General features: G+C 37.4%; 1 protein-coding gene across 14 annotated transcripts in view; it reads left to right on the forward strand.

Annotated features, from left to right (window-relative positions):
* Positions 1-16,223, forward strand: part of pitpnm2 (phosphatidylinositol transfer protein membrane associated 2) — a 155,210-nt gene that overhangs the window by 85,380 nt on the left and 53,607 nt on the right. For all 14 annotated transcript variants that reach the window (XM_031896469.1, XM_031896451.1, XM_031896458.1 and 11 more), the window contains 3 exon segments: positions 6,790-7,004; positions 9,411-9,532; positions 12,868-13,101. In XM_031896469.1, coding sequence (XP_031752329.1) covers positions 6,790-7,004; positions 9,411-9,532; positions 12,868-13,101 — 571 coding nt within the window.

The raw sequence follows: 16,223 nt of genomic DNA on the forward strand, positions 1-16,223 counted from the left end.
CTGACATTATGAAAGAGCCATAAATGCTACTGTGTGGTTGAGTGCTTTCTCCTTATCAGGTTGCTAAGTGGAACCCAGTATTGTAGTTTTCCTTTTATGAGTATATGAAGTCTCATAATGGTTGCAAATCCACACCAGCATAGAGGGGCATAGTGAAAAAACTAAACTAAAAACAAAAATAATTTTGAAGGAGTTTTAGAAAATAATTTCAGAAATAATTGCTTAGTAATACATATAAAAAAAAAAAAGTTAAACTGTACTCTATCTATTTTAATAAACTTGAGAAACAAAATGGCTGCTGCATAAATCCCAGGGTGCTTGTTGGTTAATTTGGCATGGTCCTAATGTGCAGTGAATATGGCTCTTCCATGAATAGGTTTGTGTGCCCCCAGCCTAACATGCACCTGCACTAGAAGAATGTTGGAGGCTGGAAAATAAACGTATCACTGGTAAGGTGGAAGAGAGCGTGGGTTTCTTACAAAAAGAAAAGATCCAGTGTCCTATTGTGATTAATACTGATGGGATTGTTATCATGGCCTATGTTAGGCTTTTCAAATTGTGACTTGGATGCCACTGACCTCAGCCCCCCAAAAGTGTTGTATCGTGGATAATTGATTTGGTGAACAGGATGCTTGCTACAAAAAAATAATGTATTAAAAATCCACTGAATCTTTAATATAACATTTTGTTGCATCAATTGCTTGGGTTGACAACAACAATGAAAACAATGATCTAGGCTTGTGTTAATTTTTAAAAATCATAGCAAAGTGACAGAACGTGTTCCTGTTGTTTTAAACAGCACCACATCAGTTGTGTAGAGATGTGTGTCTCTCATTGTTACAACAGTCCTGTTGCCTTTTCATATTGCCGTAATACAAACTATTGACCCAGCTCTAAGGAACTGTGATAATCCTCAAATGTTTCAATGTGGCTTATTGGAGTTGGTTTAGCCTGCTCATAAATCCATTTATAAAGCAAATGAAATAATGCCCCCTCATGTTCAATAACATTGTCAAAGGGCACAAGCAATATAGTTATAACTAGGCCAAAAATAGAATATCTGTTTCAGGTCTACCGCAGATTAAAGTTTATTCCTAGTGACTCACAAAATCAGCCAAAGAAGTTTACTAGCTTCAACTTTTCAACTGTAAGCTAGTTTTTAATAATGGTCTCTGTTAGAATTTAGTTAATCCTTTTTGAAATCCATTTCTTTTCATGATCCTACAGTATGGATATAGCAACATATCTTTAGTACATGCCCAGTTTATTAAGAAACGATAAGGAAACAATTGCCTTTAGTTTTCTTTAAAATGTTATAGGGAAAATTCCCTATTTATAAGCTACTGTGCCAAAATATACATTTGGCTTAATGTAATTTTATATTTACTTAAGTCTCTTCAAAGATTTCCAGTTTGATTTGTGACAGGGTTTTGATCAGATAAATCAAAGATTTTAATTTGCTTTACTCCAAAGCATTGGTTAGATTCTAATGTTTAGCTACCTTTCAGATCTTGGGCTGGCTTGAAACTCCTAGAGAAGGCTTTACCAGGGCCTGTATGTCTTTTGTATATGGCGAAAGCTATCGCATAATACAGAAAAAATGTAGAATGCAGTATTGGCATATGTCACATGACCGCAAGGATTTTGGTTAGGTAAAGCAAGATTCAATATTAATAAATCATATCTGTGGTAATTATTAATATATGAATTAATGCATGTGTTTTTTTTTAAAGAAGCTATTAAAAATAAAAATAAGACATGCATGGGGATGGTAGTTTCTAATAGAGCAATAATGGTGGGTCATTCAGCAGTACCCTTGTTCAAAATAAATAGTGTGTTCAATCGGTTTTAAGATTGATAATTGTTTGTTTGTTTGTTAGCTCATGTCTAGTATCCTCAGTCTATATGAAGCATGTGAAATTGTTTATATTTAAATATGGAAAATATGGATGTTTTTGTATCCAAACTTGTAAAATAGATTTCCTGTCTGCTGCTAAAATAATACACAGCTCTCTGCAGTACGGGGATTCAAAAAAAATGCCCATTCCATAGGGGCCCATTTACTTACTCACGAACGGGCCGAATGCGTCCGATTGTGTTTTTTTCGTAATGATCGGTATTTTGCGATTTTTTCGGAAAATTTTCGCGACTTTTTCGTTACCAATACGATTTTTGCGGAAAAACGCGAGTTTTTCGTAGCCATTCCGAAAGTTGCGATTTTTTCGTAGCGTTAAAACTTGCGCAAAAAGTTGCGATTTTTTCGTAGTGTTAAAACTTGCGCAAAACATCTCGCCTTTTAAGTTTTAACGCTACGAAAAAAGCACAACTTTTCGCGCAAGTTTTAACGCTACGAAAAAATCGCAACTTTCGGAATGGCTACGAAAAACTCGCGTTTTTTCGCGCAAATCGTATTGGTAACGAAAAAGTCGCGATAATTTCCGAAAAGTCGTAAAGGCGCCGAAAAAATCGCAAGTCGCAAAAATGTTCGTTTTCCAATCGGAATTTTTCCAATTCGGTCGGAATTCGTGTCTTAGTAAATCAGCCCCATAGTGTAAGAAACATTATTAAACAGGTTTTCAATTGTTGTCAAGATAAAGGAGTTTAAAGGAGAAGGAAAGGTAAAAACTAAATAAATCAGAACGGTCTATGTAAATACAGCCATAAGCACTCACAGAAAAGCTGCGCTGGGAAGTTTATCAATCGAAACACAGGATTTCTTTTCTTATTTTGTGTACACATGTTCTTCTGTGTCAGGGTATGAGGTTGTAGGGGTTGATCAATTGAACTTTTGTATTTAACCTACTGTTGCGATTATCGATATGTTTATCAAGGTTATTATCTAAGAAAGCAGAAAGAAGATGCATTTCTTGGATAATGTGTAGTATTGTTGCAAACTGAGTGACTAAAATAGTGGGTGAAGTTAAGTTTAAAGCTATAGCCCAACAGGCTGCAGCTAAAATTCTTGTTAATAACACTTTATGGTGTTGTGGGTTGTGGGGTAAGGCAAATATAAGATAGCCTGTTCAAGTTTTTGGTTTATTTAAGACAGACGTTTCTACCAGTTTTTTTTCCAGAAACCAGTCATTTTCTGGAACAGCATTATAATAGTTGAGACAGTTGTTGAGATTTTGTGAAGTAACTTCCATACCTTTTCCTTTCGTTCAGTAGATACAAATCCTTCTTCCATGCTTTCATATAGTGACTTGGAATATCTAGGTTTACGTCAGTCAAACTGTTCATATATTTTAGAAATATTTCCCTTAGAGATCGATGGGGAGACAGCAACGATTTCTAAATAGAGAAAAATAAAATGTTGCTAAACAATTGGGAATATTTAAGGTGTGAAAAGGATTTTACATTTTGATGGATAAGAAGATCATAAAAATGAGGTTATGGGATGACCACCACTGGAAAGTAGTTTAGGTTTGGGGGAATGTCTTGATTTCCTGTGATTCTTTGTATATAGCTATACTTATTACATTGTTTCAAAGGTCAGAGAATAGCAAGACATCAAGAACTTAATTTATAAATTACTTTAAATCCATTGAAAATGTTTTCACTGCATTGTGAATGACATAAAAAAAAGACAAGAAAACCAATTTAGTGTAGCAGATAAATACTATTCATACATTCAAATGAAGTCAGTGTAGAACTACTCCTGATCAAACCACTCAGTATAGTAAGCTATATTAGTTACTGTCAGTGTAGACAGAACTAATACAAATTATTATTATTAAATATATATTCAAAAATGTAGTTTATTTTGAGTAAAAAAAATGCAACTACTTTTTTATGTGTACGATGTGCTTTGTGTTTGCTAGAAGCGTGACTTGTAGAGTGATCTCACATTCTGCCAGCATCCATAGTGACAGAATAACAGAATAAACAGGAAAATGTGACACTTCCTGCACTTTCAGCTTCTGACAAGATATAGAAAATAGATCTGGACAGGATCAGACACTTCCAATAGAATGACTTCTAGCAACCAATCATATTTTGCACATAAAAAGATACAAATAGAGAAAACATATTAATCTTTTAGTTCTTCTGTACTGTTCTTTCCTTTCATTTTATCCATCATTCTTCCTCTCCTGAATAGCATAAACTCTGTCACGCAAATTACAAGTAGAGACAGAGAAAGAGACATCACAAAACTGTACAAAATATGGATTCCCATGTTAAGGTTAGAATATACATCATATAAGGGCACCAGGGTCATCCACTCCTGGAGGCATATCCCATAGTAACCAATCAGCGGGAAGCATTTACCTGTTTGCTATAGGTTCTGCTCCTGGGCAAACCTAGTGCCTTTTATTACGCATGGGGGTAAATGAGCTAATGGATTTTTCTGGGAAAAAGCAGCAGCATGGTTAGGACATCTGCTCCTGAAGTCTTATATATTTATAAATTATCATGGAGAGGGATCATGGTGTTCTATTAATAAGGCGATCTTTGGTCGTTTCAAAGATTATAAAGGACGCCAGGATATTTTCTTAAAACTTAGTCTTTATTCATCCATTTAAAAACATGCCACGCCTAACGCGTTTCGTGCACAGATGCACTTAATCATAGGCAGCAATTGGTCATTTCCTCAGGTCTGAGATCTGTTGTAAAACACATTTAGCACATTTAAGGCCCATGTTGATCAAGAGGATATATATATTAAGGAAAAAATATTTTCCCCTCAGGTTTTAATTTTTATGCAATTTGCACTAACAAGAAACTGTGTATAGCAGGATTAGGTGAAAATAGAATAAGCAGTGCTTCAAACTGTCTGCATTCTGAGAGAAATCTATCTTTCTTTAACTTGGATCAGAAAGATCAGTTCTCACCAGTGTGGGAAAACTAAACCACTGATCAAGGTAAGGAGGGGCAAGAGACCCAGCTCTATTCTGTGAGGATGCAATTGGAATACCCCCACGTGTTCTGAGTCTTCCCCGAGCCTGTGGTCAAATTTTGGTAACACAACTGTTCTTGAATATATGCATATCAAAACTTTGTCATAATGTACACTCCATCACACCAATGATCCAATGCACACACCTACCTATTCTGTTTCTTGTTGCATACCCCCATCTGATGACAGTTACAAGTCTTGCATTCATTGTAACGCTCAGACTCGTATTATTTAAGCGTAATTGGATTGCAGCTCATAGAAGAACTGACAAGACAATAAATCATTGTAAAAGGATATTGGATTTTTAATTAACTATAATTAAAAGCTATATTTAAACACTGGGGAATGAACTGCTCTGTTGGAACATGATGCATTGCTTTGTAGACTGTTGATACCTTTTTAGAAAGTTTTTTGACATATAGTATGGTATTCAGGGTTTTAGTGTGTGTGCGTTTCATCCTAGGCATATTCTTAATCTATGGCTGTTCCTCCACAGCTTTTCTATACCAGGTCTGTTTGGTACATACCAGCAATATGTGTATGCTGTTTAGTTTGCAGGGGGTCTGATATGTGGCCTCTGCCTACAAATGAGTCCCGCACATTGTATTTTATGTTGGTGATAAAGCAGTACTTACAAAGTAACAAGTTGTTAAATTGACTCCCAATTTCAATGTCTCCGGCAGGTTAAATGCATGTCTCTTCTCCTTGCCTCAGATGTTTAATACATTCTCATACAGCTTTCTAGAAATACACTGTAATATGTGCATTATAGATGCTTTGTCATAGAAATAATGAATAAAGCTCCATAATTATTTGAAAATAATCTGTTGCCATTGTGTTGGCTTTTAATTGCTTGTGGCAAAGTGAATTATTTATGATCTGTGTGTGCATATAAAAACATTGTTCTCTCCATAACATATTACAGATATGCAGTGGCTGCATTTTAGACTGAGCCAAACCGTGATAGATTGCTTGCTGGGTATCAATGATAGAAGTGCTATCTAGTACAATCTATGTAATGGACTACTAATTTGATTGTTAATCCTAATGTTTGTGTGGGCCTGATGCCTTTAAATGTTTTCACACTAGAAATTCTTTAGTGGGACAGTAAGGTAAAAGGAATATAAGTTGGTAGTTAAAACCAAGCTCCCTCAAGACCAGTGATATCTCCAATAATTATAATAATAGTCCATTGGCACAGCTGTATTCTAAACAATGTGTTATTTGTAGAAAGATTTCTACTAATATTTAGTAAATTCATGTTCTCTAATATGATACGTTATAATTACTATTATTATAATGTAATAGCTCTAACTTATTCTGAAGCCCTTTACAATAGAGAGGTATATACATCAAACATTTACATTATATACAAAAAGTGATGCATGAGGTAAAGAGAGCCTTAAAGTGATACTGACACCAGAAATTAAACCTTTTTACATCTATCATAACATTGTCTTTGCATGAGCTTTCTAATTTTGCCATAAATGTATTTCCTGAGGCTTTTACATTTCCTATCTGATCCCCCATCTTTCTCTATGAGGCGGTGGCCATATTTGTGCAGCAGGAGTCTGTTAGCATTAGAAGCTGTAACTGACAGGCTGAGAAGGGACAGTCAGGTTGGCAAAATAGTCAGGTTTAGGAACTTCAAGTAACAATTACTCACAAAAGCAGCCCTATCAGTGAAAAATGATCAACATTACTATAGGTAACTTTTTATGTAGATTCATTTTAAAAAGTAGTTTTTTCGTGTCAGTATCACTTTAATGCTTTGCTATTGACTCACATGCATAGTAATACTGCATGTATTATATGAATTGTTTATATATAGCCTTATGCTTAAAGTGCAGAAGTACTATCCTGTTTTAGGACATATTAATTTCTTTTTGTAGAAGAAGAGCCGAGAAGAGACCTGCGGGGAGGGCAGTGGTGTGGAAATCCTTGAGAATAGACCCTACACGGATGGTCCTGGGGGCACCGGCCAATACACTCATAAGGTGTACCACATCGGCATGCATATACCCAGCTGGTTCCGTTCTATCCTGCCTAAAGCTGCTTTGCGGGTTGAAGAAGAGTCCTGGAATGCATATCCTTACACCAGAACCAGGTACTGTTACAGCTATTATTACTTGTCTATATAGAAACCCTTTTGGCACTGTCGCCTGGGAAACAGAAAACTAGGGTTCTTCTGTACATATACACTGCTCAAAAAAATAAAGGGAACACAAAAATAAGACATCTTAGATCTGAATGAATTAAATATTCTTATTAAATACTTTGTTCGTTACATAGTTGAATGTGCCGACAATTACACAAAATCACACAAAAATTATCAATGGAAATCAAATTTATCAACCCATGGAGGTCTGGATTTGGAGTCACACTCAAAATTAAAGTGGAAAAAAACCACTACAGGCTGATCCAACTTTGATGTAACATCGTTAAAACAAGTCAAAATGAGGCTCAGTAGTGAGTGTGGCCACGTGCCTGTGTGACTTCCCTACAACACCTGCAACACATTCACCCACACAAATGGCTCAGGTAGTGCAGCTCATCCAGGATGGCACATCAATGCGAGCTGTGGCTAGAAGGTCCAGAGCATGGAGGCACTACCAGGAGATAGGCCAGTACATCAGTAGACGTGGAGGAGGCCGTAGGAGTGCAACAACCCAGCAGCAGGACCGCTACCTCTGCCTTTGTGCAAGGAGGAACAGGAGAAGCACTGCCAGAGCCCCACAAAATGACCTAAAGCGGGCCACAAATGTCTGCTCAAATGGTCAGAAACAGACTCCATGAGGGTGGTATGAGGGCCCGACAGCCACAGGTGGGGGTTGTGCTTACAGCCCAACACCGTGCAGAACGTTTGGCATTTGCCAGAGAACACCAAGATTGGAAAATTCGCCACTGGCACCCTGTGCTCTTCACAGATGAAAGCAGGTTCACACTGAGCACATGTGACAGATGTCTGGAGACACCATGGAGAACGTTCTGCTGCCTGCAACATCCTCCAGCATGACCAGTTTGGCAGTGGGTCAGTAATGGTTTGGAGTGGCATTTCTTTGGGGGGTCGCACAGCCCCCCATTCCCCAGACCTGAATCCAGTTGAGCACATCTGGGACATCATGTCTCGCTCCATCCACCAATGCCACGTTGCACCACAGACTGTCCAGGAATTGGTGGATGCTTTATTCCAGGTCTCGGAGGAGATCCCTCAGGAGACCATCCGCCACCTCATAAGGGGCATGCCCAGGCATTGTAGGGAGGTCACACAGGCACGTGGAGGTCACACAAACTACTGAGCCTCATTTTGATTTGTTTTAAGGCCATTACATCAAAGTTGGATCAGCCTGTAGTGTTTTTTTCCACTTTAATTTTGAGTGTGACTCCAAATCCAGACCTCCATGGGTTGATAAATTTGATTTCCATTGATTTCCAATTATTTTTGTGTTCTCTTTATTTTTGTGAACAGTGTGTGTATATATATATATATATATATTTAGTCCCGAGTGGGGAGCACACCATAAGTATGTAGTGATACCTAGGTGCCAGAGCTTGTAGTAAAATATTCAAAAAAATTGTCAGCACTCATACTCCTGTACTAGGACTTTCATCAGGGAGTGACAAAAGTCCTAGTTCAGGACTGAAACGTTGGAATCAATAAATCTCACCATTTGAACTTTGAAAAAAAAATAATTTTTTTTTTCACTTTATTTGCCTGCCTGTGAAAGCCCTATGAGTGCTGACAATTTTTTGGTATATATATACATGACATATATATATATATATGTTCTGTCTCAGCATCAGTTGTACCTGCCACAAGCCCTGTGTAGACCCAGTCTGTGAGGATGAGTGCAGCAGGTTGAATGATCACCTTAACAGATAGCTTACTCAATGAATAAAGACTCCAGATGTGTTTTCCAATGCTTCTTTATGCTTCAAGGTAGCAAGGGTATAAACATAGAGACTTTTCCATAGGTAAATTTCTAATGAAGATACACAGCTTACATACACTGCAGTCTCTTCATAACACATTCAACAAACAGGGCAGTTACAACAACAAAATGGAGGGCGGGAGCAACTATCTTGCAAGAAACAGCAGGGGTGAATGGATGATACCAAATAACATTATAACAATAACATATAATAACAACTGCTAGGCAGTAAAAGCTGCGTGGCAGCACAATATATATATATACATGACAGATATATATATACCTATAAACATATACATGACAGCTATAAAAATGACCTTACAGATTGAAAAAAAGACATATCCACCAACCAGTAGATCATCGCAGTAACAAAAATCAGCTTGGGGGAAATATATATATATATCATGAGAGTGCCAGTAAACAATATAAACATGAATATTGCTGATATTGCTAACAAAAACGCCACTCAAGTTCACTTATTGATATAGATTGTTTTAAAGTATTAACCCTTTTAATAAATATGTTCTGATATGTTTATAGTCATTATCTTATATAAAATGTGCATGTATAATATTTTGCAGATATACTTGCCCCTTTGTGGAGAAGTTTTCTATAGACATAGAAACATATTATAAATCAGACTATGGAGATCTTGCCAATGTGTTCAACCTTTCTCCAGCTGAAAAACGGCAGACAACACTTGGTAAGGAAATTCAAGTATCATCCATGTTGTTTGGCTCCAAATTAGAAAATACATGTGTGATGTGTTTTTCGCTCTATTCCCAGCTAATTCTTCCTTTACCTAATAGCTGAGTGTACTTTATGCATGTAAATTAAAGGTTCCAGCCATGAACGTGGGGGCGTACTAGACATGACTCCAGATGTGCTTAAAATAAGTCTGTCCAAGAGACTCAATGATATGAGATTTAATGCAAAGTGTACAGTCTAGTCTAGATATGGGTTCATTTATTAAACTGCCATAAAGTGCAAGAACAGGTGCAAATTGTTGTTTTTACCCCAAATTAACCATTCTTGCCATACATTCTACGATAATTGCTCTATTTGTAGTCTTTTTTGGATTGGGAGGAGGGACACAGTGGTAGATTGCAAATTGCACCATAAAAAAACCATAATTGCAGCCCATTTCCAGGGACACTTTATTGCTTAAAAGGCATCAGGATATTTTCATTAGAACATTTCTTTAATTTTTAGCACCCTTTTATCATTAGAGAAGCATCAGCCTGGGCACCCCACCAGTGATTATAATCACTTATGTAACGTTTTACACCTTTCCTTCTTATTCAAGCAGGGCATAAAAATGATATGGCTGGCAACTTTTTGTGATTAAATCACTTATTGGATCAGAATTATTTGTTGAAAATTGGTACTTCTATTGGTGTTGGCTGATCATCAGCAGGACATAGCAGCGGCCCTGCTTTTTATTTGGCTCTTCTTGTGCAGTGCTTGGTAATTTAGCACCTGAACTGAACATTTATAACACACACAATATACTGACATGTATATCCAGCCTCACTTATACCCTTATAAGAAAATATGCATAAAGAAATAGATGTTGTCCACATACCGGCTGCCACTTCTCAGTGAATAAATATATGTTATAAGCTTTCATAGCACAGCTGCACTTCTCCATCTTTAACTGCATCATGTCTCCGAGGCCTAACTAATGGCCATTTATCGACCTCTGGGAAATGAGCCATTTTTATTGGCTAGATGTCTTTATCCCTGAAAACGCCATTCAGATAGACACTAATTAGCACCCAGGCAGGCAAGAGAAACATTATTCCTTGTCCCTAAAGCTGGTTGCCATGGAGAGAGAGAGATGCACACTGACATAAAAGAGGAATGTGACGCAGCTGCCTGAACCTAGTAGCACAGTTTGCTAGAAACATTCTGAATTATTCCCTCCTTAAATGACATTAGAAAAGGAAGCTGGATTGCAGACATCTAATTTTAGCCTACTCTAGGAGGTGGGCAGGTGAAGAACAAGCTAGATAAAAGGATAATTGATCTTAGACACGAAGAAGAGGGGAAAAAAAATCATGTTAAAATGAAAACTATCCAAATTGCTTCACACGGCTTAGTCAAGCTACTGAGTTTCCAGCCAGGGTCATTTTTGATACAGCAAGTATGGGCAGTGACTAGCTGACACAGGATGCTGGGAGTACAGCAACAAGAAACTGCAGCTGTCCACTGTACTACAAGATTTGTGCATATTATTCAGCTATAGTAACCATTACCAAATGTTACTTATTGAAATTGCTCAAGCCAAAAAAGCAAAAGATTTAGCAACAGTTGCTAAATAAGTAAATAAAGTCACATTTACCCTGGAACCACAGATTTATATCCTTGTGTAAATGCAGCATTAGCTTATCATAGTCTAATATATTGTTTTTCTATTGTAACTAAAAGGTTTAAAGGGTGCCCTAGGTCTTGTTACAAATACCAATCAATCTCCTGCTGGCATTCTCTTCTCAGTTTAGAAAGTAACATTTGATTGGTTAAAGTTGGTTATTAGACCTGGGCAGGTTTGGGCTGATAAATTGGACTTTTAGTGGGTTGTGGGCAACTGGTAGGCCTGCCCTTGTCACAGCCCCTGTGTCCCCCCCCCCCCAATCCCCTCATGCTGTTTATATATATATATATATATATATATATCTCCCTGATGAAAGTTCCACGCTTTAATATTTGCTTTAAAACCTTTATTTTCTTGTTTGTTTTGCTAAAAGCCCTGTGAGTGCTGGCCTTTTTTGCAATTTTTGTATTTACTATTTGCATTAGCACCCAGGCATTCAACCTTATGTAAGTGGTGTGCTACCTTTTGTCTGGACTGTATATATATATATATATATATATATATATATATGCACCCATGGAGGAAAGGCATGAGTTTACTAATCATGGTGGCACAGTAGGCTCAGTACTCCTCCATTTATATCTCACAGCCTGTAAAGATGCAACACTGACCATTATGGCCATTCTGTAAAGTCAAATGTAAATGAAAGAGAGACATCAGAAATGCCCTAAGCAGTTGAAATTATGTGTAATACTAAGGTGCATAACTAGTGTATATAAATCTCTTCTTAGGAGCAAATGGACAGATAAATATGACAGGTATATTCAAATACTGTCTAAACAACTGGTGATCAAGACTTCTCTGTAATAGTGCGAAGTCAAACACTGATCTAGAAAAGGTATCTTGAGGTCATGCATATCTGTGTTTTCTTATAGTTTTTGTTAGATATTTATATACAGTAGGTGGGTAAACTCCAATAAGACATAAAAGCCCTGGGCTGTCCTGTTAGTAGTTTGATACTTTTCCCTATACAAGTGCTTAGCAACCACCACTGGTAAAGTGAGTAGAAAACTGGGTCCTGGGATTGACTGCATGTAGGCATACTGCACATTTAATTACTAAGAGAGTAGATGCTGGGCCCTTAGTCCCATGGGAGTTGCTATTTCTGAAATGGACCTACTCAGGTCATAATGTAGGATTACTATGTATTTGTAGGTTCTGTAACATTTCTTTTCCTGGGTTTGAATTTTTGCCAACTCTTTTAGCTCAAATATATATTGTTAAATCTCCTTGTCTGTACTTTTTGAGATCAACATGTATTTTAAGACAGATTTTGCTCTTGAGACTATAAAGGTCAAATCCTCTATCTTTCTGTTTTGGATTATATTGCTTTCTGAATGGTTTTGAACTATGCTCTGCATCATTATATTGCTGAAATATCCAACCTCTTTTCTGCTCCAGTGCATTGACTGTAGGAAGCTGGGTTTCAGAATATGCTAATATTTAGTTGTTAGTTGTTTCCTTCCTTCATCCACAGAATATGTCCTCTGCTACTGGTTTCTGTAGAACCCCAAAGCATAATTGCACGAGATTTCCAGTTTGGTTAATGCCCCTGCATTAACTTAAATGATAATTGCATAGACCCTATCTGTGCCCTTATGAATTATACATTTCTTAGACAAATCAGCTAATTATTTTGTCTTTTTTCTATTCCTTTTTCTCAGATCCAATTGACATTGTGAAAGATCCAATACCCCCACATGAATACAAGCCAGAGGAGGATCCCAAACTATATAAATCCATCAAGACCAAGAGGGGCCCCTTGTCAGATGATTGGATAGAAGATCACAGGAATAACATTGGAAAATATCCTATTATGTGTGCATACAAACTCTGCAAGGTGGAATTTCGCTATTGGGGAATGCAGTCCAAAATCGAGAGGTTCATACATGATGTTGGTAAGTCTTTTTAACTGAAGCTGTAAAAAGAAAAAAGATTATAACCCTGAACACTTATAAAGCATTTGGGGCCCTCTGTAAAGGTTTTTTTTAATCTCTTCCACTGTATGACAACATGAGTAAAGTTTTACCAAGCCCAGTAAATCATAGCAACCAATTAATTGTTTTCTTTCATTATTTTCTGTAGATTAAACAGTTAATGCTAACTGCTGATTAGTAAGGGTTACAGTTTTGGTTAGTGTTACTATAGAATCCTGTTAATACATGTACTAATTCTTACATAAAAAATGACATGAGGATTTTAATGTGCTAGCCAGGAAGCCTTTAGGACATTTGTGTTGTTTAAATATCAGTAGTCGTTATGGGTGATTCTTCTATAACTGCGTTCCTGAGGAGGCCTACCTGATGTTGCCCCCCTTACCCCCCAAGCTTACCTTTTTGTGCCCCTTCGAGAAGGAGGAGAGGCTGCAGCAGTAGGAATCCTCGAATCCTCCTTTTGGCTCTTGAAGTTTTTTGCAGCCCCTGCTAACCTGGGGGCCAGCTGGCTGAGGCAAGTGTCTTAACTTGCCTCATGGCAATAGCACCCCTGGAAGTACAGCTTAAAGCATTATTCCTTCAAGCTTTATCTATCTTAGCTCTTAATAATGTAAGAAAGTTAATCTCTTGTCTAAGTGATCTGCTAATTTGTTACTTTGTTGTAAATAAATGAAAAACAAAACAAAATGTAAAACATTTGTTACTACAGATTATTCATTCTATAATGGAGTAAAAATAAATTGACGAATGTCAGAATGTCAGGATTCTACCTTATTCTACCATAGCTCCTCCTATTTTCAATATGGAGAACTGCTCTGTGCCTAAGGTGCACTAGTGGGATATGAAACCTCTTTAAGATATAGTATGCTCGTCAGTGAGAAACCTACAGGGCACTTTATGCATGCAGCAGTAACTGGGCCTTGGTACCCACATTCCTATAACCAGCTGGTGCAAGCTATCTTGCTCCATTGTGTAAATGATCATCCTAAATCCATTGCTTCACTGGCATATTTCAGATATAGTATTAAACACCTTTTGCATTGTACAAGCTAGGAGCAGAAAAATATTTAATAACATCAGAAAACATGAAACCTGAAAAAAAACATGTTGCTTATATACAAGAAATCAAAGAGAGGAGGTTCCTGAGATAGAAGGGAGATTAGTGAGAGAAGATTAATGAGGAGACAGACACTGATATACTTATGCTGGGCAGATGACTATAGCCCTGGGTCACAGCTCCTGCAGCTACAGAATGCCTTTAGCTGGCATGTCACTGTCGTCCTGCTCCCTTCAGCTAATTCTGCTTACTTCCCTCTGAATCACAACAAGGAGCACATACTTCTGCCAGACAGAACCAGCTGAAACATAGGCTTTGCCTCCCCAGGGTTCCACACAGATACAAATTTAAATTATCTAGATTTCCCAAGCTCTCTCTGAGAATGAAGAGGCTGTACTATGGGATTTGGTCAAGCTCTGACATGCTAACTAAGGTGCCAGTATGTGTACCTTTGTCAGCAAGCTGGAGCTTGAAGGGAATCCCTGGTTGCATGATACTGCATTACACTACATATTCCATGAAGTACAAAGCTGAAAATGTATAGGGTTCTGTGCTGATGGAGTGAGTGTTGTTAAAGGCAAAATATGCACTGTTTCAGTGTAGTCAATAATTTACTTTAATTTTTAAGGATTGTTCAGTTGGCAAACACATTGGCAAAGCATATCTTGCAGTGAAAGCACTTTTTATATGTGCAACACTGCTTAAAAAAAATGTTAACAAAATGCAGATTCTGCAATGAAACATTAGCCTCTCTGTTCACATTATTTTGGGAAATGGTTTTGTAACTTGAGCTAAACATTTTTCCATTAGCCTTTTTGTGTCTGCAAGAAAAATCTGACCTTTTGTTTAGAGACTGTAATGCTGCCAGTTATAGTACCCCTTTAACAAAGGAAAAACAATGTCTAGTTTGGATTCCAGAAACACCATGTTGTCACTCTGGCCTCACATTCATCATGAAGCATCTTCTGCAAGGAGCCACTGTTTGCCAGCAGGCGGGTGCCTTTGTAAGAAAGTACACTATGTAATGCTGACCTTTCATAAGAGCAGACAGAGATACGTCAGGGAAATCTTAGCTTCTCATCTATGCTCTGTCTTCCTTATACAGAGGTCATCACAGTGCACTGCTTGTAACCTAGCATTTCTATGAATAATGAGACGACCTCTCACGTGTGTGTGTGTGTGTATTTACTCACTCCTGTACTCATTTGGATGAGATGACACACAGCTCTGTCAGCTCTTGTTAAGACAGAGATTGCTATGCTAGCAAGTTCACGCGCACCCTGACAAGCATGCAAAGATCTTAGTGCCAAATCCAACAGAAACTCTGCAGGATTCACACTACAGATGTATTTATTCTAAGCATCCGTTAGTATCAAGGATGCCAAAGATCACAGTTCTTTTGCAGCAGTGAACTGCTACTCTAAGCATGAACTGGCAGGAAGAGGTTCCATTGAGTTTTGGATTACAGTATGAAAGCTGGAGAGTTGGGTTACTTTTTTTTTTAAAATAAAATGTAGTGTAATGAGCAATTAGGCAACAAAGCTGGAGTAATTTTATTACATGACTGCTGTATTTTTTATATAGCACTAAACAGGTTATAAACACTAGTGCAATGTAAAAGGTAGGAGCTTAAAGGAATACTGTCATTGGTAAACATGTTTTTTTCAAAAATGCATCAGTTAATAGAGCTTCTCCGGCAGAATCCTGCATTGAAATATGTTTTTCAAAAATGCAAACTGATTTTTTTATATTTAATTTTGAAATGTCACATGGGGCTAGCCATAATCTTTATTTCCCAGGGTACCATAGCCATGTGACGTCCAGCAGCCGATCAGCAGGACAATGGGAAGGGCGCAAGATAGCAGCTCCCAGTAGATATCAGAATAGCACTCAGTAGATATTAGGGTGAAATAATGGCTGATACAGTAATGTTTTCATATACATTATAACTCTGTTTTTGGTGGACCCTGGAAATTATTAGCCCTCAAAGCTGATTTTTGACCCAAAAAAGTCTGAAGTCCATAAGTTA

Source organism: Xenopus tropicalis, chromosome 1, assembly GCF_000004195.4.
Source record: "Xenopus tropicalis strain Nigerian chromosome 1, UCB_Xtro_10.0, whole genome shotgun sequence".
In the NCBI taxonomy this organism is placed as follows: domain Eukaryota; kingdom Metazoa; phylum Chordata; class Amphibia; order Anura; family Pipidae; genus Xenopus; species Xenopus tropicalis.